The sequence below is a fragment of the Parasteatoda tepidariorum genome, chromosome 9 (assembly GCF_043381705.1).
Source record: "Parasteatoda tepidariorum isolate YZ-2023 chromosome 9, CAS_Ptep_4.0, whole genome shotgun sequence".
Lineage (NCBI taxonomy): Eukaryota > Metazoa > Arthropoda > Arachnida > Araneae > Theridiidae > Parasteatoda > Parasteatoda tepidariorum.
In genome coordinates, this window is record NC_092212.1 from 57,274,829 (window position 1) to 57,297,963 (window position 23,135).

At 27.2% G+C, this 23,135-nt stretch overlaps 1 protein-coding gene across 3 annotated transcripts in view; it reads left to right on the forward strand.

Moving 5' to 3' along the window:
• The window catches only part of LOC107442312 (serine-protein kinase ATM), an 88,106-nt gene that overhangs the window by 32,241 nt on the left and 32,730 nt on the right, over window positions 1–23,135 (forward strand). For all 3 annotated transcript variants that reach the window (XM_043051168.2, XM_043051170.2, XM_043051169.2), the window contains exons 22-37: window positions 719–940; window positions 1,445–1,600; window positions 1,702–1,862; window positions 3,147–3,363; window positions 6,709–6,794; window positions 7,025–7,148; window positions 8,969–9,168; window positions 10,078–10,168; window positions 11,794–11,868; window positions 12,945–13,103; window positions 13,973–14,099; window positions 14,968–15,065; window positions 15,563–15,726; window positions 16,520–16,664; window positions 19,193–19,378; window positions 20,719–20,878. In XM_043051168.2, coding sequence (XP_042907102.1) covers window positions 719–940; window positions 1,445–1,600; window positions 1,702–1,862; window positions 3,147–3,363; window positions 6,709–6,794; window positions 7,025–7,148; window positions 8,969–9,168; window positions 10,078–10,168; window positions 11,794–11,868; window positions 12,945–13,103; window positions 13,973–14,099; window positions 14,968–15,065; window positions 15,563–15,726; window positions 16,520–16,664; window positions 19,193–19,378; window positions 20,719–20,878 — 2,371 coding nt within the window. The remainder of the gene's footprint in view (window positions 1–718; window positions 941–1,444; window positions 1,601–1,701; window positions 1,863–3,146; window positions 3,364–6,708; window positions 6,795–7,024; window positions 7,149–8,968; window positions 9,169–10,077; window positions 10,169–11,793; window positions 11,869–12,944; window positions 13,104–13,972; window positions 14,100–14,967; window positions 15,066–15,562; window positions 15,727–16,519; window positions 16,665–19,192; window positions 19,379–20,718; window positions 20,879–23,135) is intronic.

A 23,135-nucleotide genomic window follows, 5' to 3' on the forward strand; every position in this document is an offset into this window, starting at 1 on the left:
GCTTCTCGCGGTGTTTTTTTTATATAGCATAAATTGGGTTGACAACCTGCAGCCCGCGGTAGCTTCTGAACATAATGAATTATTTTTCGTGAAAAATAAAAAAATTTTGAATTGTAAATTTGACTCATCACTTTTTAATGAGCTCAATTTGCACAGCTTCCAATGTGAATCTATTTTGTTTCTCAGTCGCCTTTTCAACAGTTATTGCTACGAAATTCTTCACGATTTTAAAAAACCCTATCTTTAATACAATATTATGATGCGTGAATTTCGAATTTTAGTAATAATTTTTCAGTATATATATATTTGCTAAATCAATTATTGATAAAAGGGAAAATTTTTTAGAAAGAGTATGTTTTTCTTTAACAAAAAATTATTTTTCTGAATTAATTCTAGTATTTAAAAGTATTTAATTTTCTGCTAATATAAAAATTTTTTTATGTAAAAATTTAGTGCTGGAACACTAACGTTTACTTTAAAATTATCATATTGACTATTATCTTGACTAATGGATCATGGTATATTACAATGAAGTCATTTAATAAAATTTTAGTAATATTGATATATTTTTGTTCTTATTTAGGCACCTATTTTCATAATTTTAGGCGACTATTTTCATGCTTTAGGCTACTAAAAGCAACTATTTTGTTCATTTTTTTCTGTGGCAACCCTGTTAATGTGATCTTTTTCTTTTTAAAGAAAGGTAATATTTTTGTAGGTAGAACCCACTGCAACTTGGCCAAGTGACGATAAAGGACTAAATGGCAGCTTTAGTGATAACAATACCATTTTGATGTCTTTTTCTAAATTTTTGAACAGTTCCTATGTTTCTGTACGTTTATATGTTTCTACTGAAATAAACCATTCAATTCCCGTGACTTCCTTAGAAGCTATTTATGAATTTGCTTGTTGTGAAATCTTCAACTATTTACAAAAACAGGTGAGTTATGCTTTTCACTTGAAATACAATATAGAGTTTGTGATTATTTTCTTTAGAAACAAATTCTCAGTTAATTTGAAAATACTGTTATAAAACCTGGAGCTTTGTGAAAAAAACATAGTCACTCTTAGATATTCTCGGAGTATTAGCAGTATATTGATCGAACAAAAAGCTATTATCATTGTGTTATAATTTTTTATCTGGCATTAAAATTATTTTATCTAATCAACAATAACTAATCATATATTTCTAAATTTATCCTATGGTTTTGTTATTTTTACTTTCTACTAGAAATTTCTTGTTAAATTTTAAATTACCTTTCTAAAAATATTATAATTGTAATAATTTATTCCTTGCTAAAGTTTTTAATCAAATTTAAAATGTTGTTCGATTCAAATTAAATTTGATTTCTCATTAGATTCTCTCAACTGATTTTGTTCAAATTTTGTATTTTGACATATAAAATTTCATAATCTGAAGCTTTTATTTATCCCCCCCCCATAGGATAAACATCCGGATGATTACTTAAACAGAATTAGTACCTTTTTTCACTATTTAAGTCAGTTAATGTTGGAGTTTCCTTGTTTTACTAAAGAATCTTTATTCATGATATGTAAAGTGGCTCACACAAAAAAAGTTGACCAAGAATTAGTATATAAGGTAAGATTTAAACATTCCAAATTTAAAATTGATTGTGGTAAAAAACTAAGAATTTTCATTTTTAAAATGTAATTGTGTCTTTTCTTGTGTATTTGTTTTAGGTTATAATGCAGCTATCATCTGTGTTCGGTTACGATTCTCCAAGAAATTTTATTGAAACACACCTGGAGTATATCTTTCATCGATGGATCATGGCTAAATACAGTTTGCTTGAATTTCCCTTTGCTATTCTTGAGGATGTGAACTGCAATGAATTTTTAATGTATGGAAGTTAACTAAATTAATTTAGACATAAATTTTAGATAGAGATAATAAATAACAGGTCAGGGGTTATTCCGTGTAATTTATTCAAAGAAACTCAAACGTTTTGTGCATACATATTTAGGAATTTGTATCATCTTGACATTAGACATACAATGCTGTGTTTCTTAAAAGTCTTTGGTTGCTGTTTAGGTCATTTGTACAGCACGCTTGTTCTAGTCTAATTTGTAATAATTTGAAAGCTTTTTCTCTGAAAAGGTATATCATAAAATGTAAATAATTTATAACTTATTAAGGTATCATGAGAAGAAATCATATGAAATACTAATAAATTTTCTTTATATATTTTTGAGTGATCCATATATTTGTTGTCAAGGTTAAATCTTCCTAGGACTTTCAAACATTAAATGTTTGAAATTCCTAGGAAGATGTAACACTAACTAATGCTCTAGTCCCATGCTGACTTAAATAATTAATTTTATAATTTCTTGTGATGCTATTAAAGTAACAAAAAAATCTTTTGTTCTATGATTTTGTGGATTAAAAGAAAAAATATCAACAAGCAAACACATAAAAGTTATCAGACTTATACACTTGACATTACTAGACGAGACAAATAGATGGAATCAACTGACCATTCTTAGGTTACGCTAGACAATGCATAGCAAACAGCTTACGCAGAGCCATCTATTATTAATATTTTACACAACTTCATTGTTTGTATGAAATTAGTGTTGCTGTAGTGTTTTTTTAAGCTCATTGAAAATTGGAAAGTTCTATGGAGACAGACATGGACTAAGGAGTCACAATTCAGGATCACTATTTAAATTTTGATAGAAATTGCTTCATTGTCTTGTCTTAGTGTTGTTTTGCAGTAGTAGTATACATTGGAAAGTTTAAAGTGTCGCATTTAATTGGTGATCAAATCTTGGGTAACATTTTCAAGTACTGCTGATCATTGACTTAAGCTTCATAGCTCCAAAAAATCAACAAGAATTTGTCTTTTTTTTTCATTTGTCTCTCCATTACACATTTATTTTAGAAACAAAATGAGTGGACTGCCAGATATCTGAATTATCATCCTTTTATCATTACTTGAATGACAAGCACTGTCATTCATTGAGTGTAAAGAATGAATCCTTTTTGTCACACCAGCAACTACATTTCAAGCATGTTTCTGTATTTCTAAATAATATAGTTTTAGCTTAATGGCCTTTGTTTAGTTATTCATTGATCCTCCAATATTGTTGACATGAAATTAATTTTCTTAACTTCTTTATTTTAGAAATTGTTATACAGTTATAGTGCCTATTCTATTTTTCAATGATGATATGTCATCAATTTCTGGAATCGCTGATAGACTCAAACTGAGTACCTCAGAAATAATTTATGCAAGTTTGCCAAAGATACAAGCTAGAATCCTATCTTTTTGGCCACAGTCTAATCTTAGGAATAAAGCAACTAAAGCTAAAGCACTCCTAGATTCTGTTGTGCCTGTTGAAGTATGTAATTAGATTATTACAATAATTTTTTCTTTTAAGGAATTTAATATTTTTGATTTTTGTTATAATTTTGCTTTAATCACATTTTGCCATTTTTTTTTACCTGCATTACATTAATGCACCAATTTTTCTATTTATTTTGTATCTTTACATTTATTATACACTACCGGTCAAAAGTTTGCGAAAATTTTGAAATTCACAAAGAAAAGATCTAAATTCAAATGTTCATAGAACTGCGAAAAATCATTCAAATTGCATGAAAATTTGATATGTTCTAAAGTGAGTCCTCTATAGTTAGTTACATATGATTAAATTGCTATACTTTGTTTTTTGCGAACTGAATCCAGCTTTTCATCACTGGTTGTTTTTATGGTGAAAAATTTTTCTAAATTTGAACACTTGCCAAACTTGCAAAAAACATTTTTTGTACTTTCTCTTAATGGATAATAGTTATTTGAACCGTTCTATGTAAGCCCTCAAAATTTAAGATCGATTTGATTTTTTTTTGTGACGAAGTTATAGAATTTTGAAAAACATGTGTACTTTTCTTGATTTTTGAGCATTCCACATATGCAGTCTTTTGGTCTATACATCTTCAACCAAAGAACTTTTTAATTTTAATGTTTTCTATATTTTCAAATAATTCATATTTATTATAAAACAAATATTCTTATTCATTATTGTAATTATTGTTATTACAAGGAACTTATTATGAATATAATTATAACTTTTATGGGATCATTTGGATCGACAAATTCGATGCTCTGATATTTCGAATCGAAATCAGTTAGGGGACATTTTACAACAGGAATGGAACTCTATATCACTTGAAGTGATTAATGGTTTATTAGAACGAATGCTATGCATATGTAAGGCTATAATAAAAGCAAAAGGTGGATGGTTCGAGGAATCTAAGATTTAAATGTTAATTTATTTAATTACAAAATACGAATAAGAATATGTTAAATATTTGACCTGTTGTAAATAAANATGAATAAGAATATTTGTTTTATAATCAATATTAATTATTTGAAAATATAGAAAGCATTAAAATTAAAAAGTTCTTTGGTAGAAGATGTATAGACCAAAAGACCGCATATGTGGAATGCTCAAAAATTGAGGAAAATTAACATGTTTTTCAAAATTCTATAACTTCGTCAAAAAAATCAAATTGATCTGAAATTTTGAGGGCTTACATAGAACTGCTCAAATAACTATTTTCTATTGACAGAAAGTACAAAAATGTTTTTTTGCAAGTTTGGCAAGTGTTCAAACTTAAAAAATGTTTTCACCATAAAAGCAACCCATGATGAAAAGCTGGATTCAGTTCGCTGTAGAGGGTTCACTTTAAAACATATAAAATTTTCATGCAATTTGAAGGATTTTTCGCAGTTCTGTGAACATTTGAATTTAGACTTTTTCTTTGTGTGTTTCAAAATTTTTGCAAACTTTTGACCGGTAGTGTATACAGTCCTACTTGTGGCATATATGGTTTGAATGTTTATATTTGCTTTAAAGATGACTTAATTTCAAGAAAGTTAAAGTAGAAATTAAAGAGCTAGGTATCATTCAGAATTTATATATTAAATATTTAACTTTACAATCGTGGAGCCTCAGGGTTAAATTGAACTGAAATTTTCCTACTACACTCTACTGTCCTATGAATAACATGGGGAAGACTAATTTTTTGACACAGGAAAGCCATCAACTTTAATATTTGAAAAAGACGTGACATTACTCAGGAGGTTAAAATATAACACTGTTTTTAAGCATAAACATTAACCGAATTTGCAAAATTTATTTTTAATTCAAGAAACATTAGAATTTTTATCCAAATTTTCTTAGTTAATTTATTTTTAAATAGTTTATTATTTTTATTTGGAATTAAGAGCTTTAGTAACAACTTTAATAACTATAAAATATATTTTATTATTTGTCTGAGCTTATTTTAAGGTTGGGGTAAAAGTAGTAATACAAATTTTTATGTATTTGTTTTTTTTAAAAAAAGTATTTAGTCTGTATAAAATTATATAATTTAATGAAATCCTTGTATAGAAAATACAAATATTTATTAAAGTTCCAAGTTGTGTCTATACTAGATAACTCTTCTTTGATGTTAAGTAAAGTTCCTGACATAGTTAGATAGTTATGACATGACAATAAGCAACTTCAAAATTGTATGGAAGAAAAAAATGGTTTAACTTGATACGGTTTCTCTCCAATTTGCCTTTTTACTCCATATCAAAATCATGTCAACTATATCGAGCTATATTTCGTTTTATACCAGTTGAAGTACGCCAAAATTGTGTAAATTACTGATTGCCTAATTAAGCTCTTAAATGAAGCTCTTTATGAATTTTAATTTTAGTTTATGTGCAACATTTTCTAAAGTAGCTTTAAAAAATCAAAAAAAATCAAAAAATGAATTATTTACTTAGCTTAAATAACTTGATCAGAATGCCCATTGTAATTATTGTAATTCTTAGAAAAGTAATTAATCCACAAAATTTATGGTTATTTAACATTATTTTACATAATATAGATACTTTTTGTAGTTGAAATCTATTGTTTTAAGCAACAACAAAAAAAATACATGCCTGTAATTTTGAAATTCTGTTAGATGAGATGCCTTGTCGATTCCTTTATGTTAAGCCTAGAAGGAAGTTTTTATTTAGTCTCTTTTCGATGAGTTTTAACTCTCAGCCAATCATAAATTGTTAAACATATGTCTCAACTCTGACTCGGTTAGATTGAGGATTCTAATATTAAGGGAGTCATATGATTCTAAATTGACTGAATCTCTCTCGTGACTTATTATATTAAGGTGAAAGGAATGCTTCTGTCTTTTAATCTTATACCTTAATGGCACCTTAATGAATTCCAGCAATTAATAAATCAGTCATGGCACAGTTGTTAAGAGACTGAGCTATCATTTTGAAGAAATGATGCTCTATCCCCGAAGGTAGCTTGAAGCCCACTCAGTTGCTGATCAATTGGTCTTAATTGATCAATTGCAGACCAGCTTGTCTGTGAACCAAAGACGACTGGTGCATAATCTTGTTCACATTGTTACCATTGCCATCTTTAGACACCAAATTGTGTAACTTTAACCTCTATGACCTTCCTGTCCCTCGGTGGGCTGTTGCAGGTGTGTTTTATTTTATTTTTTAAAATTAGTTTATCGATTATTCCATCTGTGCTATGAATTTCAAAATTTAGACTATAAAAAAGATGGTTCTTAATTGTCTACAATATTTCTAACAATTTTTTTAAAACATATGTACTGCCAACAGCTACACAGTATACACAGCTGCCAAATAATTTAATATAAATGTTTTGATTTAGGTTAGTGAAGCAACTTTTCATAGCAAGCTAGATTTGTTTTTTATATCTTTACTCTCAATGTTGAAGGATAGAGAAACTTCTCATTTGTAAGTGAAAAATTACTTTAACTATTTTCATATATTTGTATGTTAGTAATATTTTAGCATTAAAATTTGAGATTGATTGTAAAATTTAAATTTAAGACACTGTAGTCATAAATATACTTTATTCTGAAGTTTTGCATTTATTTATTTATTTGAAAATTCTGAAATATATTTTTTATTCAGAATTAACTATAGTAGTTTTTATGTTATATTAAATTTTCATTTGATTATAGACCAAAATGTCAATTGACTGAACCATATTCCTTAACCTATGAAGACCTATTAGGAACTATTTCTTATATTATGTCCAATCAAGAGTTTAATGGATCATTCATTGCATTTTTGAACATGCAAAAGGTAAGATTTCTATCTTTTTTATAATTTTCTTATTTAGAAAATGAGTTTATTAGAAGTATTAAAATATGCATTGCCAAAAAGAAAAAAGGAGAAATTAATATGAGGTGAAATTTTTATACAAAGTCTTGATTTGACTTGAGTAGGTAAAAGTAAAATTAGTAGCAGTAATAAACACCTAACCAAAAAAAGTAAGTTATAAATTTTAAAATTTATAATAGTCATAAACCTTTTTTTTTGTTAAGTTTAAAAAAATATCACCAAGCAGGTATTTTTTATTTTACAACCATTGTTGAACAGCCAACCCAATTTTTGGGTTTACGACTACTGATATTTGACTTTGTTGCCTTGTACTCAATCCAGAAGACAAGGGAACTTCTAGATCAAGTATTGGGAGAAATTTTGTCTTCGTGGTGGACTTTTTGATGGAACTAACCCGCATTTGCGTTGCATGGCGGGGAAGACCATGAGAACCTTCCAAGGTTAGCCTAACGGCAAAAGGACTCTAACCCGTGATCCATCTACCACTGAGGATATTTCATGCCAGCACTGTGGTCGATGCAAGATGGGTGAAGATTCATATCGACCAGCTATCACTGGGTCCCGGTTCAGCTAATTGGAACGCGGACGTTCTGTCCCCTGAGCCATTGCGGCTCACCAAACAGGTATAAGCTTGATTAGTTGAGAATTGTGTGCTTGACATAATTACTTTGTTGGGCTTTAAAACAGGCACTTGGATGAATAGTCAGCTATGCTGATCACTGTATTAATCCCTAACATTAGTTCCCAACCAGTTTTTAACCATGTGCAGTCTGCAAGTGCTGCAAATTTTTGTACATCTTTTTGGGTAAAAAATTGAAGTATATTTTTCATGAGTATATTTATGTAATTAAGTGATATTTTGATTGTAAAATGTTCTGATTGTCTTTCAAAAAATTTCCATTAAGTATTTGAAAGTAAGTTCGGTTCTAGTGACTTACAGCTCTGAAAGCAGGGAATTTCATTAGTCTTATCCAATTGAAAGTGGTGTTTGCGTTTTTAACTTATATATTCGTAAGTTTTTTTAATATATTCAAAGCATTTCTTATTCTTTTAACCGATAACAAGAGTTCTTAATACCTTAGTATCATCAAGAGTTTTTAGAATTACATATTTATTGCTATAAATACTCTTTCTAAATGTTACATTTTAATAAAAGTTTGATATTTCTAAATATTTTTCATTGTTTTTTCAAACATAAATTCCTGATTAGAATTACGAAATATCTATGTTCCTATATACACTTGAGATACACTTACAATCTGCTTTATAATTTTTCCATTCAAATACTATGAATGCTTGATATAACAAGTCAGGTACATTGCGACAAGTCAGCTATTATTACAAGTTTCAACTCAGCATCAAAATGCTAATTTTATTGATACAAAAATTGTATGTTTATAATGAGTTAATTTTCAGCTTTCTATTTATATGAGAATTTTTTTGACAATATTACATTTTTTTGTTGTTTTAGTTAGCAATATTATACAAAAAAGGCCAAAATAAGTGAAAATTTTTATTTCTAGTATCAATTATAGGTAAGAGAAAAACGAACTTTATATCACCTTATTTCTTTCTTACAATTTTAATAGTTTATATTTTTGAAGACAACATGCATAGGCAATCACGAATATGTTTTTTCTTGATCAAATATCTACCATGTTTCCTCATGTCTCTTCTTTTAGTTTACAATTGAAAATCTGCTATATAACTTCCATAATTGTTTTCAATTATTGTTATAATGGACTTTTACTGTAAATTGATAACTTTTTTTTTATGTTTAGGATCGTATTCAGAATATTTTATTGTCTTTGGCCATAAAACTTTGCAATGCAGTTACAGCACATCAAGAAGGACATATTTTGTTCATGTATCTCAGTTTCATAGAGCTGCTTGCCCCCGAAATCAATGATATTTGTAATTGCAACATATTTGTTATAAAAGAAACTGTGTCTACTATAATTAACTTCATGAATGAAAAACAGTAAGTATAAAACATTTAAAAAAATAATTATAACTTAATAAGTAATAAGAATTCTTTTAATTTTAACTATTGGATCTAAGTGTAAAGCCTGTTTTAATAGTAAAATACACTTTCAACATTCTAAATAATATTCATAGTAAATAATCGGTAGCTGCATTTTTACATGGTGGTAATATTGTGTATTATTGAAGAGGTACAGATATTAAGTAGTCACAGCAGCTATCTATTTTAGAATATGTTTATTTATAAAGAGTATAACAGTTTTTTTCTCAAAATATATTGTGAATTAATTGCTGCTTCTAATTCTTATTGATATTTTAATCCAAATTGTGGATATATGTTCTTAAAAGTATATTTGATTTTAAGTGTTTAATAACTTGACACTTTTGTAACTTTTTAACTTCATGTATGTGTCGATGAGGGACTGGATCTGGACTGCTGTAGCCTCTTCTACATTAACTATTTTTTTTCTTTATATTTCAAGAATCATAATTTGAAACAGTGAGACCAGGCAGGTACTGTGTACTGTTTGAATGAGGACATAGTTGATTTTTAAAAAAATAAACCTAATTTAGTATTTGTTTAATTTTAAAGACAGTAACAATCTATAACTTGTGATAAAAATGTGAAAATGTTTTGTAAAAGTTCTATTGATTAATAAGTAAGTCACATACTGGTTTCTTAATATTAAACGAGATTTCTTATGAAGTGGTTCTGATAATCTTTGTCAAAACAATGAAATAATATTTTTTTTTATAATCATCAAAAAATTCTATATATTTTTTTGAAAAGTAGTTGTTAAGAGTTTAAAGCTTTTTCTTCTTAAACTTGATCTTGCAATTGTGGCTGAATTGATTATATTATTTTTTACAATGCAATTTTAAAATGAATGCTTTTTTTTCTTTCTAGAAAGAAGCAGAAAAAATATGAAGCCTGTGTTAAAAATTGCTGTGATATTCTGTACTGTTTATTTAAAGCAACTATATCAAATTTTAAAGAGGTAATAAAAGTACATTAATCAGTCAGACATGAAAAATATGTTTTCAGAGCTCTTAATAATTAATAAAGGGAATAAAACTTCAAATTTTTTTTCTATTCATTTTGATTTTCAAAATTTTTTTTCTACCTCATTATAATTAATTTTAATTGTGATTTACATACATAATACTTTTCCAGGTTACTACAACTAAATTGTATAAATGTTGTTCATGTTATTGTGATTAATTCACTCTGATACTAAGAAAATAAAATAATTTCTGAATGTCTATATTGTATTCTCAGTACTTAACGGTACAGTTTCTTTGAAGCTTATGGTTTTAAAAGGTTTTTATATTTAGCTAGCAGAAGATTCTTGATTCCCTGATTCTAGTTGTGATTTAAACAACATCTTAAAAAGAATTTATATAAAATTTTTGTATATATTTTATTAAAAGAGATATTTTTTTTGAATACTGGAAATAATTTAGTGCATGGTACATTTATCACATAAGTTTTTATTTTAAGGATTTTTTTCTTGGTAACTAAAGTTTTTTTATTTCATGTTATTTATTTATTATTTTTTTTATAAAGCAGATGCTAAGTTTTTAGATCTATTTAATTTTCATTTAAAAATTGAAGCGATTTTTCATTTTATTATTAGTAGATGGTTACTTTATTATTAATAGTTGCTTTTACTATCAGTATAGATGAAAAATTATTGTGATTACAACGTACATAATTTCTTTGATGCATATTTACATGAATTTTTTATATTCCGTGGGTGGGGCAGTTGTCATTTTCGTGATAATTATAGATTCCATGAACCTAAAGCATCCTATTCTGTGTCAGAATTAGTAAGACTGCTTTTATTTCAAACAAAATATATATGTTCTTCTTTTGTGCCATTCAACCAAATATAATTCCATTTGTTGGCAAAAAAATTCTCTTTATTTTTGTTTAATGGGATACCTGCCAGTGATGTAGTGTGTGTACCTCGATCCTAATTAGTTGTTGAAACGTGGCATTTGTTTACGTTGTCAACTGTTCTTTCCATTCAATATTGAGTGAGCCAAGCCTGTCAAGTATCAATTTTACGTGGCACATTTTAATTCATTCACTAATATTTCTTTCTTAACACAAAGACAGGCTTGAAGCCACGTAGAACATAAACAAACTCACTTTGCATCAAAGTTGCCAGGTACACAAACCGAAAATATATCACGGTTACAAAAATACATAAACAAATAATAAATCTAAGTTAGTTTAAATATGTTTGTAGTAGGGAAAGTATTATATTTCAATAAATTTGATGTGCAATGCGACGCTGTATTTAATTAAATTCAGGTTAATTAACATTCGATCTTATGTGGAGTAATTTATTTCAGCTTTAACACACCATTTTGTTTATAAACGATCAACTGGAGCTGATGTCACAGGTCACATGTGTTGGTATCTGTGATAGTCTTCTTTTTGAAGTGCAGGTACCCAATTGCAGATATTTGTAAATTATTTAAGTAAAATAACCTTAATTTACTATATATTTTGACTGGTCTTTTCTGTTACTTTATTTTTCAGAAATTGTATTTGTTAATTTGTGTAATACATTTCAATGAGTATAAAATTTTAATATGTAAATATATTTAACAGACCATTGGTGAGTTCCTACCTTTTATTGTAAATTGTTTGACTGCCTTTGTGAATGAAGGTGAAAGTGGAAAAAAAGTAAGTGCAATATTACAGATATTATAAATTTTACTACTTATTCTATTCTCTTTAGATAACAAAACCTTTCATTTTACAAATATTAGCTTCTGTCATCCTAGATACTTAATAGTTGTAACATAACTATTTTGTTTCCTCTATGGTTTTGGAGAAATAGTTAGTTTTTTGTTACAGTAAAACTAAATGATTCAGAATGTAGAATACTGCAATAATACAATGCAAAATTTTAAGCTATAGCAAAACAACTAATTTGTGCCAGCTTTAATGAAACTTTGGCTACCACTTTTTAATTTTCTACCTTGCAATATTTGTGTGAGCTAAAGTTACTTTTCTTAATCAATCTTTAATAATCTTTTTTTAATCAATTGTATTTGTGTGGGAGAAAAATTCAAATTGTTATTTTATATTTTATTTTTATAACCGGCGTTAAACAGCCGACCCAATTCTGAGTTTGTGTTTATTAATGTTTAACTCTGTAACCTTGTAATTCTTATCCCAACCGAAAATATAAAGGTAATCCCTGATCCAACTTAGGGACAAACTAGTCTTTGGAAAAAACTTCTTTGATGGAACTAACCCACATTTGCTTTGCATGGAGGATTACATAAAACTATGAAAACCTCCCACAGTTAACCTGACAGAAAGGGGATTCTAACCCATGATCTGTCTACCACTTTTGATATTTTATGTCAGCAGTGTGGTTGGTGCGAGACTGGAGCAGGATTTTTATTAACCAGTCACCACTGGGATTCAAATCTGGAATTACCTCATAGGGAGCCGACGCTTTTTTCCCCTTAGCCACGGCTGCTCTTATATAAGAATTTTGCATCTTTCGTCTCTTTTAAAACTAATCTAAAAGTTTCACATAGGACATGCTCAAAGAACTAATGTTAAATAATTCTACTGATTAGTGACTTATTTTTAACAATGGAATTCTTATTTAAATTAATTTATTTTATCAAAACTTCGAAACAAGTTTTGTAGATTGTACCTCTTATAAACATACAAAATAAAATAAAAAGTTGGTAAAAAAAGAAGTTCCACCACTTTACAATATCTTTTTTTTATTTTATCAGGTGCTATCTTTGTTGTCATTTCTTGTTATTGAAAATTCTGACAATTTTTATGATTACATCCCATTTTTGGACCCTTTTCCAAATAATCCTGTATTTGAAAATCTTACTTGCAAGTATAAGGATATCAAGTATAAAAATGGAAGTCTCTCTTTAGAAAAGGTAATTTGTGACTATTTTCTTCTTTATATAGCTTTAAAAAGTACAGAATTTAAAAATGTTTAATACCAAATTGTCAAATAATTTTTTTTCTGTCATGCATTTTCAGAAATTTTTTCTTACGTAAAATAATCTATATATTATATATATTTTTCCCTTTGAAGCGAAAATTCCTGTTTCTTTTTTTAATGTTACTTTCTATCGATACTGTTATTTTATGTCATCATAAAATTTTTTGCCTTCATTGCTAACTTTAATCCTTGAAATCTGGTTAAAAATAAAAGATGTAACTTTTAATTTTTGTATTGTTTTTCTTATTTAAATGAAAAGGTCATAATTTAAAATATTATGCAAGACAAGAAGATTAAAAATTATATTTTTAATTCTTAAAATTTACATATTAAGAATTTTTAAATAAAATAAGTTTTTGATTTGTGTTGCCTGAACATAATTTTTGCAACAAGTCAATTTTTTAATGAAATAAACATTTAAAAAAATGATTTTAGGTAATCTAGGTAGATAACTAAGTTTTAATCCGTCTCAGTGTACAAAAATAATAGCTGAGCTTAAAGGCTATTGTTCGAGAGTAGGAGTAACCAACCACTTTAATATTTTACTCCGTTGCTGTTAGCGCATGTACAAACAACACAATCTAGTCATCCATTTTTTTTCATGCATATCAAAGTTAGAAATATAATTTATGTCAATCAGTACAATTTTCTAATTTGATTCAATGAAACTGATCTTTCTTTGCTTCTTCTTATAATTTTTAAAAAGATTTTGCCAAAGGTTAACTTTTATCAGTATTAATGCTCATAGATTTAATTTGTTAATGTTAAAAAATGAAAATTTTTTGCTCATCCACTATACAGGAAATTATAATTTTTCTGAAATCGTGTCAAATGATGGGAAAGGGCACTGTTGAAGGTCTTCAGCATTTAAATGAACAGTTGAAACTGCAGCAGCTTGGACTGTTGAGAATGTTAAATTCTCTGAAAGGTAAAATTTAATCATGTTTTTTTCTCAATCTGCTGTTTAATCTTATTTTTTATAATGTGCTTGTTTTGTAATATTGAGCCAGTGGAGTGTTGGCCGAATTTCTCAAACTTTCCAATTTTAAATATTTGCATGACTGGATATTTTAAGCACAATTTAGTTTTCAGTTTCCATATGATTTCATGACTCGAAGAATTGGCAGGAATTTTGTTTTTTGATTTGTAAAATGATACTGTAAAAAAAATCTAATTTAAGCATTTATTGACTGCATATTTTTAGTACAATTTGGTTGTTAGTTTCCATATGATTTCATGACTCTTTATTTGGCAAGAATTTTGTTTTTTTGATTTGTAAAATTATTCTGTAAAAAATCTAAGCTAAATAAACTAAAAAAAGTTCACAATAAAATTTTACGAAAAAATAATCTTCAGCTCATAATTTCAGAAAGTTATTTTCACTTTACCAGTCAAATCGATGTACCTAAGTTTGTTCTACTCTCTGGCATTTTAACTAGGTAAAGCTTTTCAGCTCTTAACATATTCAAACAGTTTGAACTATTCTTCTCTGTTTTCTCAGAATTTTCCTTTTTAGAGAAGAGTTTGATTAGAGTTCTTTTTTCACTGTGGGTAAACTAAATAATTTTTTCAGGTTTTATTATTATGATGAAAACTTTTTGCGAAGAGAAGAGTACTGAATTTTTAAAATAAACTTGAATAAATTCTTGAACTTTGCCCCTATGAAACTCTTAGTTTTCTGTAAAGGTGTCTCTAAAAACTTTTTTAGTTTTGATACGTGGAATTATATAATAAACTGTGTATTATTCACTTTTATAATTTTCACTTATATTTTTGTAATTTTTCAAATTTTACAGAAAAGATTTTATTCTCTGAAAATGTGAAAGTTTGTATTCTACATCAGTTAGTTTGCCAACTGACGTCTCTTTGTGCATCTGATGACGCATCACAAAAGGTAATTGTCATCAACTTTTATTTCCCTACATTGCTTTTAAGTTAAATTTTATTGAGGTTATTTAATTTAGTATTTTAAAAAATTTGCTTTTATAATTTTATTATTAAATGGTCTTAATGTCAAATGTTTTTTTTTTTTTGCCTTATTATGTCATTTGGCTAATAATAGAAAATTTTTCATAAAAAATTTATTATGACATCTTTCCTACTAAATCTAGTGAGTTATCCTTTTTCTTAGCAAAAATTATGTTTGATAATCAAAGATTTTGTAAGCCAAAGCATTTGATATCTAAAATTTGGATAATGATGAGGTCAATTAAAATTTGTTTTTAAATTTTGATTCTCCTCTGTTTATCTGAACTTGGGTTTATAGCATAAACTATTATTTTACCTTTTTTTTTCCAATTTTAAACAAAGTATTAAAAGTATGGAATTTATTTATTTTTAAGAATTGCTTAACTAGGTTCTATTTTTTGGACTTATATTTGAATTTTTTAGGTTCAAAAGGCAGCTAGTAATTGTCTTGGGGCTATAGGACCTGTAGCATTTTCATCTGTGGTTTTGCAACCATCTTCAAATGTGAATAGTAATGGGTTAAATACTATTCAGCAGAGCTATCTATCTGTCATTAATATTCTTATTGAATATTTGTTCCATAAAAGGTAGTTTTCTGGGTTTTTCTTTTCATGCTTGTATAATTAATGTCTGAAATTTATTAATTTTAATTAAGTTATTTTTATTATAATTCCAATTATTATTCTCCTTATGATATTTTTTATTAAATAATTTAGGGAACTAATAATTTAAGGGGCAAGCTAAGTTTAAATTTTTTTACTTATTTAAATGCATTTTTGACTGTGGATAACATAGCTGTATTTGAGTGCTAGAACCAAGCAGAAATGTAAAATCAGTCTTCTCTTGTGTGGGAAAAACTACGCAAATATTTACATAAAGCTGCTTTCTTTTTGAATTTCATTTGGTTCTGGCAATCAATTTGTAAAACTAATCTTGTCTTGCTACAAAACTTTTAATTTTATTACTTGCTAAAGGTGAATTTGTATCAGTGTTTTTCATATTTTGTACTTGGAATTTCAAATCAGTTCTATTTGGGGCTGGCTTGATTTCTAAGCCAGTTCCTTTTTGATCAATTTTATGCAAATTTTTACAATATTCTATTTAAATTTTTGTGGCAGCTAGTTAAATTATCGGAAAATTAGGCAGTTAAATTTTTTTATTTAGTATTACATTTATTTCATTATGTAATTAGAATTATATGAATTTGTGTTATTATATCCTGTTTGTATCGGAGCACTTAATATATTTTTATTATTTCATTAAAGGAAAAATATTTTTTAAACAAAATATTTGAAGTTTTGAATGCAATTTAATATAATCGCTGTTTTATTTTCAGACCAAAATTTAATCGAATAAAATTGTTTTTAATTTTTATTGTAGAATTGATGTTAAGAAAACAGCATCTGAAGTACTTAAGAATCTATTGGGAACGACAAATGGCTATTCATTTTTTGTAGAGTATAAAAAACACCACTCCACAAATAACATTCTAAATTATGCATCTCCATTTGTATATTCGCAGAATGTGAGCATGTTTTATAATCCATTTTATTGTTATATTGAAATTTCTATTTCAATTAAGTTCTGCATTACTTATTGCAAATTTTCTTTTTTGTTATGTTCTGTATAATATTTATCTCAAATCTCATGCTGTCTATAATCTTAATATATTTCATACTCAATCTTCATTATTTTATAAGAATTTATAAAGTGCGTTTCTTTATTGAAACTGGGAATAAAGAACAAGATGGTAGAGTGAAACCCTCGTACAGAAAAACCACTTTACTTTCTTAGGTTTTTTTTTGGATTATCCACGATTTTTTTTATCCTTTGTCCCTTGTCACTCAATTCTATGGATAATTGAGGCTCTATTGTACAGTGAACCTCTCGGGAGTGACCACTCTCTGTTCTGCAGTAAAATGGTACCCAATGGAGAAGGTCGTTCTTTGGGGTTACCTCCATTGACTTCAAAGGGTCATCGAAGGTACATAATTTTCCACAAACGATTTTAACTTTAGTCAGCCTCGTTTTTTTCGTGTGGAAATGCCACTTATGTTGGCGCCATGAAAACCAGATTCCTGAATAAATTAAGCTTTAAAAAAAATCCCTATTGATATAATTATGTGTAAAAACAAATTTACCTATAATGAAAGAGGGAACTATTTTAAATAAACAATTATGTTCTTTGTTTAAGTTTGCATTTAATTTTATATCATAAAAATTAGTTAGCTTTAAAGCTGTTTGTTTGAGATGCTTAATTTTTTCTAATTTAACTTTCAACTCTCAAAATATATCATCGTTTATAGTGCACTCTGACTGCAACAGGAAGTTATAGATCTTTTTCAGAGATCATCAAATAGAGCTCTCTAAATAAGAGCATTGTGCAAATATTTTGATTATATTTTTATCTACTTATTTGTTTTGTTTACATTTATGTTTTGATATTTCCTGTTTCCATAATTAACATTTTTCTTATTTGGTGTGAAAGGATTTCCTGGTCTCTGGGAGAGGTTTTGCTGGTCTCTCCTTCAGCACTGAGTCCATGGAAAAAATCCGTTTTTCCCAAAAGTGTTCATAAACAGAGGAGGTTGTTCATAGAGGTGGTCTTTTCTTTAGGTTTCACTGTGTGTTAAAAAAGTCTAAAAAAGTTTTTTGAGCAATGTCAACTTATTAAGACTTAAATTTAACATTCTAATATATTATTTTTGAATATCACATTATAAAATAGATTTATAAGCATAAATACATTTTGATGCTTACACCTGTCAAGTACTCTAACTGCATTAATATTAATGTGCAGTTATTTTCTTTTTGTTAGGGAAAAAAGACCATAAAATCTCAATTTGAAATTTATGAATTTTACTTCTTTTGTAGATTCTTATAAAGTATAAAATTTTGAATAAATAAACTTTTTTTTAGCAAAATTCCAAATTGTATATGATGATTTTATAAATTAGTACTGTTTGGTGTTTCATACAAAAAAGTCTTTGTAAAACTATAAAAAGAATTGAAATTTCTTTTTTGCAATTTCAGTCAATAAAAAGTTTGTTGTTTGATTGAACATTTATAATTGCTGTTTCTTTTTACTCGAAGTTTTACTTTTCATATTTTAAATAAATGTAGGATGCATTTTTTGCTAATTTTTAGGCAGCACTAAAGTAATTGGAAATTTTTAATCTATCGTATACCAACTTTGAAACTTGCCTTATTTTTGAATTAAAATAACTTTTTGTTTTTAAAATACAACTAGAATATTGATCATTAAGAAATTTTTAACTCAGAAAACAACATTGATTCGGATTCAATCAGAGCTCATATTAAAAATGAGTGAAATACATACAGTTGTATAAATTATTCATTGATAAAGGTAATTTATCACAATATGTGATCTATAGAATGTGTGTTCTTTATTTTTAAAAAAAATTGTTTTTATAATAAATTTAAGAAAAATGTTAATTTCCAATTATAATTGCCAATAAATGTTGTTAGGCTGCTGTACCCCAGTGGTTAGAAAACCGGACTCTAATCTGGAGTGACCGGAGTTCAATCTTTGCCTCCGTGAAGACCGACTGAATACATGCCATATATGTACTCGTAAATTCTGTGAAATCGAAAGTCCTGCAATCAATCGCTGAGCACTACCATGGGTACAGGGATCTGGAGAAAGTTTCCTTCCCCTTTAGATTTATGTCGAAATTGAGCAAGTGGCCTCACAAATTGTGACGGAGTGTCCTCAGAGATGTTTCCCAGACTGTTGTCAATACCCCATTGTGCAGCTTTAGTGTGATGTAAATAAACTGCCTACTTACCTAGCAAATAAAAGTGTTTTATAATAAAAATTTTATGTATGATAGTAAAGCTTAACTGTAAAATAAGTAATAATTTATGTCACCAGTTATAAAAATAAGGAAAATTCAATAAACTAAGTCTGGAAATTCAGGGTAAAGTCAAAGAATTTTTTTCTGAATGTTTGTGGTCACCCTGTATTAATATTACTATTTTAACTGTGTTGTACTTATACTTTATATTTTATTGCTTTTTTTTCTGTTATAGGCAAAAAATTTGAAATCAACTTCTCAGTTTGCTGCCAATCTTGAAATAATTAATAATTTGGCTTTATGGATTCCTTTAGAAATGGATCATTCTGAGTGGATTACTACAATAGTTTGTTCTATTTTAGAAAGTGGGCTGACTAAAAACAATTTCTATGAATGCCTCGTTCCTATGTGTAGAATCATGGTATGTACATTTTTAAAATATTAGATATCATAAATTTTAGAATTAGTTTTAAGCCAATAAGATTTTGTTTATGTTCATTTTTTCCCTTTTGTATAAAGATTGATTTCATTGAAATAATGTAAATAAATTTTTAAATAGATATTTTTGTCAAATTTAAAATGAAATTGAATGTTTAAGATCTCTAAACCTTTGTACTTTAATTTATCAAAGATTTGTAAATTCTAGCATGAACATTAATTTAAAAAAATTATAAAATATTATTAAAAATAGATAAATTTTACTAGACATTTAAATTGTAATAATAATGTACTGCACACTTAAATTTGTGAAAAAAAATTTGTAAGTCGGAGCTTTAATTGTTATGGCATAAATCAATTGCTACTTATGTCCATTTTTAAAGTGGTGCTTCAAAATATTTTGTTACCTTAGAGAGGAAAAACAAAGCTTAAACTTTAAAAAAATTATTTTAAATTTTTTTTATGAGATTGAGATCTTTTTTTAATGTTATAAAATAAACATTTCTAATCATGTGCTATGATATTAAACCTTACACATTGCTTGAAAGCTTTTATTTTTTCTAAAAATAACTGACAACAAGGGAAGAAGACTTTTGGAAGAAGAATGGCCTAATATGTATTGATACCATTGGCCATTAGAGTCCCTTTCTTAAATTCTGCATGCTGGAACTATAAGATTTTTTTTAAATGAATATTTTATACTCATTTTCATCTTCAAACAGATACTTTAAATTTTTCTTCTGAGCTGCAAATTATTATAGAAATGGCAGTCAAAAATAAGTGTTTCCTTTGGCAAAAAGGTGATCTTATGAGTATTAATACTATTAATGTTTAAAAACCCTTTTTAATTAAATTGCCTAACAGAATTTTTTATTTTTTGAAATCATTATTTTCTACTTGTGTCTATCTTTAAAAGGGTGCCTTAAAGTTTGTTTCTAAATTTATATTTTTCAAGAAATAGTTTTTAAAAATATGTCTTTACTTTGTTAAAAAACAGTGGCCTAAAATGTATTAATACTATAGACACTTAAATGCATATTTATCTATTTTTTTCACATCCTTTACTTTATTGTAATGAATATTTCCTACTCATATCCATCCTTGAAGTGGTAACTTACACTTTGCTTCTAAGGTGTAATTTTTTTTAAAAGTTGCCTGATATTTATTAATATTGTTGACATTTTGGTGCTTTAAAAAAACAAAAAATTATGACAACACATTATTTTTATGAAAGAATAACATATATTTTTTCTTCTTTTGAATAGTTCATCATTTAAACTGTTTTAACTTTAATGCATTATTATGTGTGATAAACATTTTCAGCCCAACTTCTGTGATGAAATTCTTCCACACATAATCTATGCCATAGTCTCACTTGGAGATGAGTCTACTCAAGTTATGATTTCCAATGGAATCAATGCCTTTTTTTCAAACTTTTCATCATGGTTCCAAGGCACATCTTTTAAAAATGGAATTTCTCCATGTATGTTCTCTAAATTTTATTCCATTTTAATGTGATTAAATATTTTCTTAATATTTTAAATATTTTTTTAATATTTTAAATATTTTTTTAATATTTTAATTATTTTTTTAATATTTTAAATACTTTTTTAATATTTTAAATATTTTTTAATATTTGTTTAAATTTGTGTCCTAGTTAGCTGTAATTAGAATTTGATCTACCAACAAATGTATAGGTTGATTTATTAATGTATGATTGTATAGGCTACCAACGTTTCATGGTTTGAATTTGCATCATTTTTACTGTAAAATGTTGACAAAAAAGGAAAAAAATGTAGCTAAATTGAGTGTTACACAAAAGAACCATACCTTTTCATTAAGGAGTAATATTTTGAGCATTTATATACCCTTTCCTGTTCATGAATTTTTCTGCTTTGAGAATGAGAATTGGCTGGTGGGATAAGGCAATTTAGCAATGTTGGACTTTTTATCTTAATATGTTTAACATTTATGCCAACTAGTTCATGATTAGCTGTGCCTTGAAGAAGAAATGTAAATTTTCATGTAAATTTCTTTAGACGAATGTGTATAAACAACTGCATGTTGTGTACTTGAAAAATCAATAAAACTTTCACAATTTTTAATTCTAATAAACCCACTTCTTGCGGTAAATTTTGGTCATTTCTTTAGGATTCAGTTTTTAGAATTCTATCCATTATACCTTTTTCAATTTACCAATTTAAATTTTTTTTAAAATCAATGTATTTATAGCTTCTATATTTTAAATTCAAATTATTCTTTCAATTATTTTAATGCAGTGAATTATTTTGTAAATTTTTTCTTTACATTTGTGTTTTATCGGTTATTAGAAAATGCTTCTCCTCTTTTACACTTTGACTTTTTCTTATATATTGAAGAGTTTAGTATTTGTATAAAAAAAGGGGAAAAAAGAAAAACGAATTAGCTATTGAAAGAATAAGAAAACTTTAGCTACTATTATATATAAAAATGTGGTAGAATATTAATATTATAGAGTTTAAATTCTAATATGCTGTTTAAAATAATGATTTAAGTTTGTTAACATGCAATATTATTATTCTTGTTCTCCAATTATTCAATTTTTTATACTCCAATATGCAATAAATAATTAGTTTGCTTATCAGTAAACAGGGATGAGATTTTTCCGCTTTTTAGCGGATTTCCGGTTTTTTACACTTTTATTTCTTGAATTTCAGCTTTTTTTTTTATCAAAAATTCAGATTTACTAAAAATTTCACTGTTTTTTTTATAAGTATTCCGCTTTTTCAGAAAATTCCCCGATTTTCAAAGAGAAACAGAAAATTCAAACTACATAGCTACCAATCCTTTCTTATTTTTACTTATTTTAGCCATTTTCTCTCCTTTTACACGCAGCAGATAAGATTTTCTGAATTTTTTACCCCCCCCTCTCCAGATAGATCCGATTTTCGTAGTTCAAAGGACTCTGCTTCTGACAATCCTTTTAGAGGTCCCAAGCCTGGAATCTGCTAATATCTCGATTCTTATTCACACAATTTTAATATCAAACATAGCTTTTCATATTTGCGTGTTGCGGTTCTTATTCACGCGATTTGAATATTGTATGTTGCGATTCTTATTTACGATATTTAAAAATCCGATATTGGGATTCATATTTACGCAGTTTTAAAAACCTATGTAGCGATTCGTATTCACACAAGTTTGAAATTCAATGTCTTGATTTGCTCATGCGGTTTATAATATCAAACATTGATTTTCGTATTTATACGTGAAAATAAGGCATTGGGATTCGCATTCACTCGTTCTAAAAATTATGCATCATAATTCTTATTTATGCATTCTAAAAATTATGCATCATGATTCCTATTTACGCGATCTAAAAATTATGAATCGTGATTTGTATTTACGCGTTTTAAAAATTCTATATCCCAGTTGGTATTCTCTCATTTTCAAAATTGTATATCTAGTTTCATATTCATGCATGGCCGGATTAACCTATAGGCACACTAGGCACGTGCCTAGGGCCTACGAAATTCAGGGGCCTACGAAGAACTTGGGAGAAAAAAATTTGTTGACAAAAATAATTTAGCTTTAAAAACAACAAGTGTATTTTGCACAAAATTATGAAGATACAAATAAAAATATAATATTTTTCGGTAATAAATTATTTTGCAGAATCTTATGATCTAATATATTACTTTTTTGCGATTTTTGGATTCAACGAAATCTTGTATTATGCTGTCGAATTCCAAACTACGCAA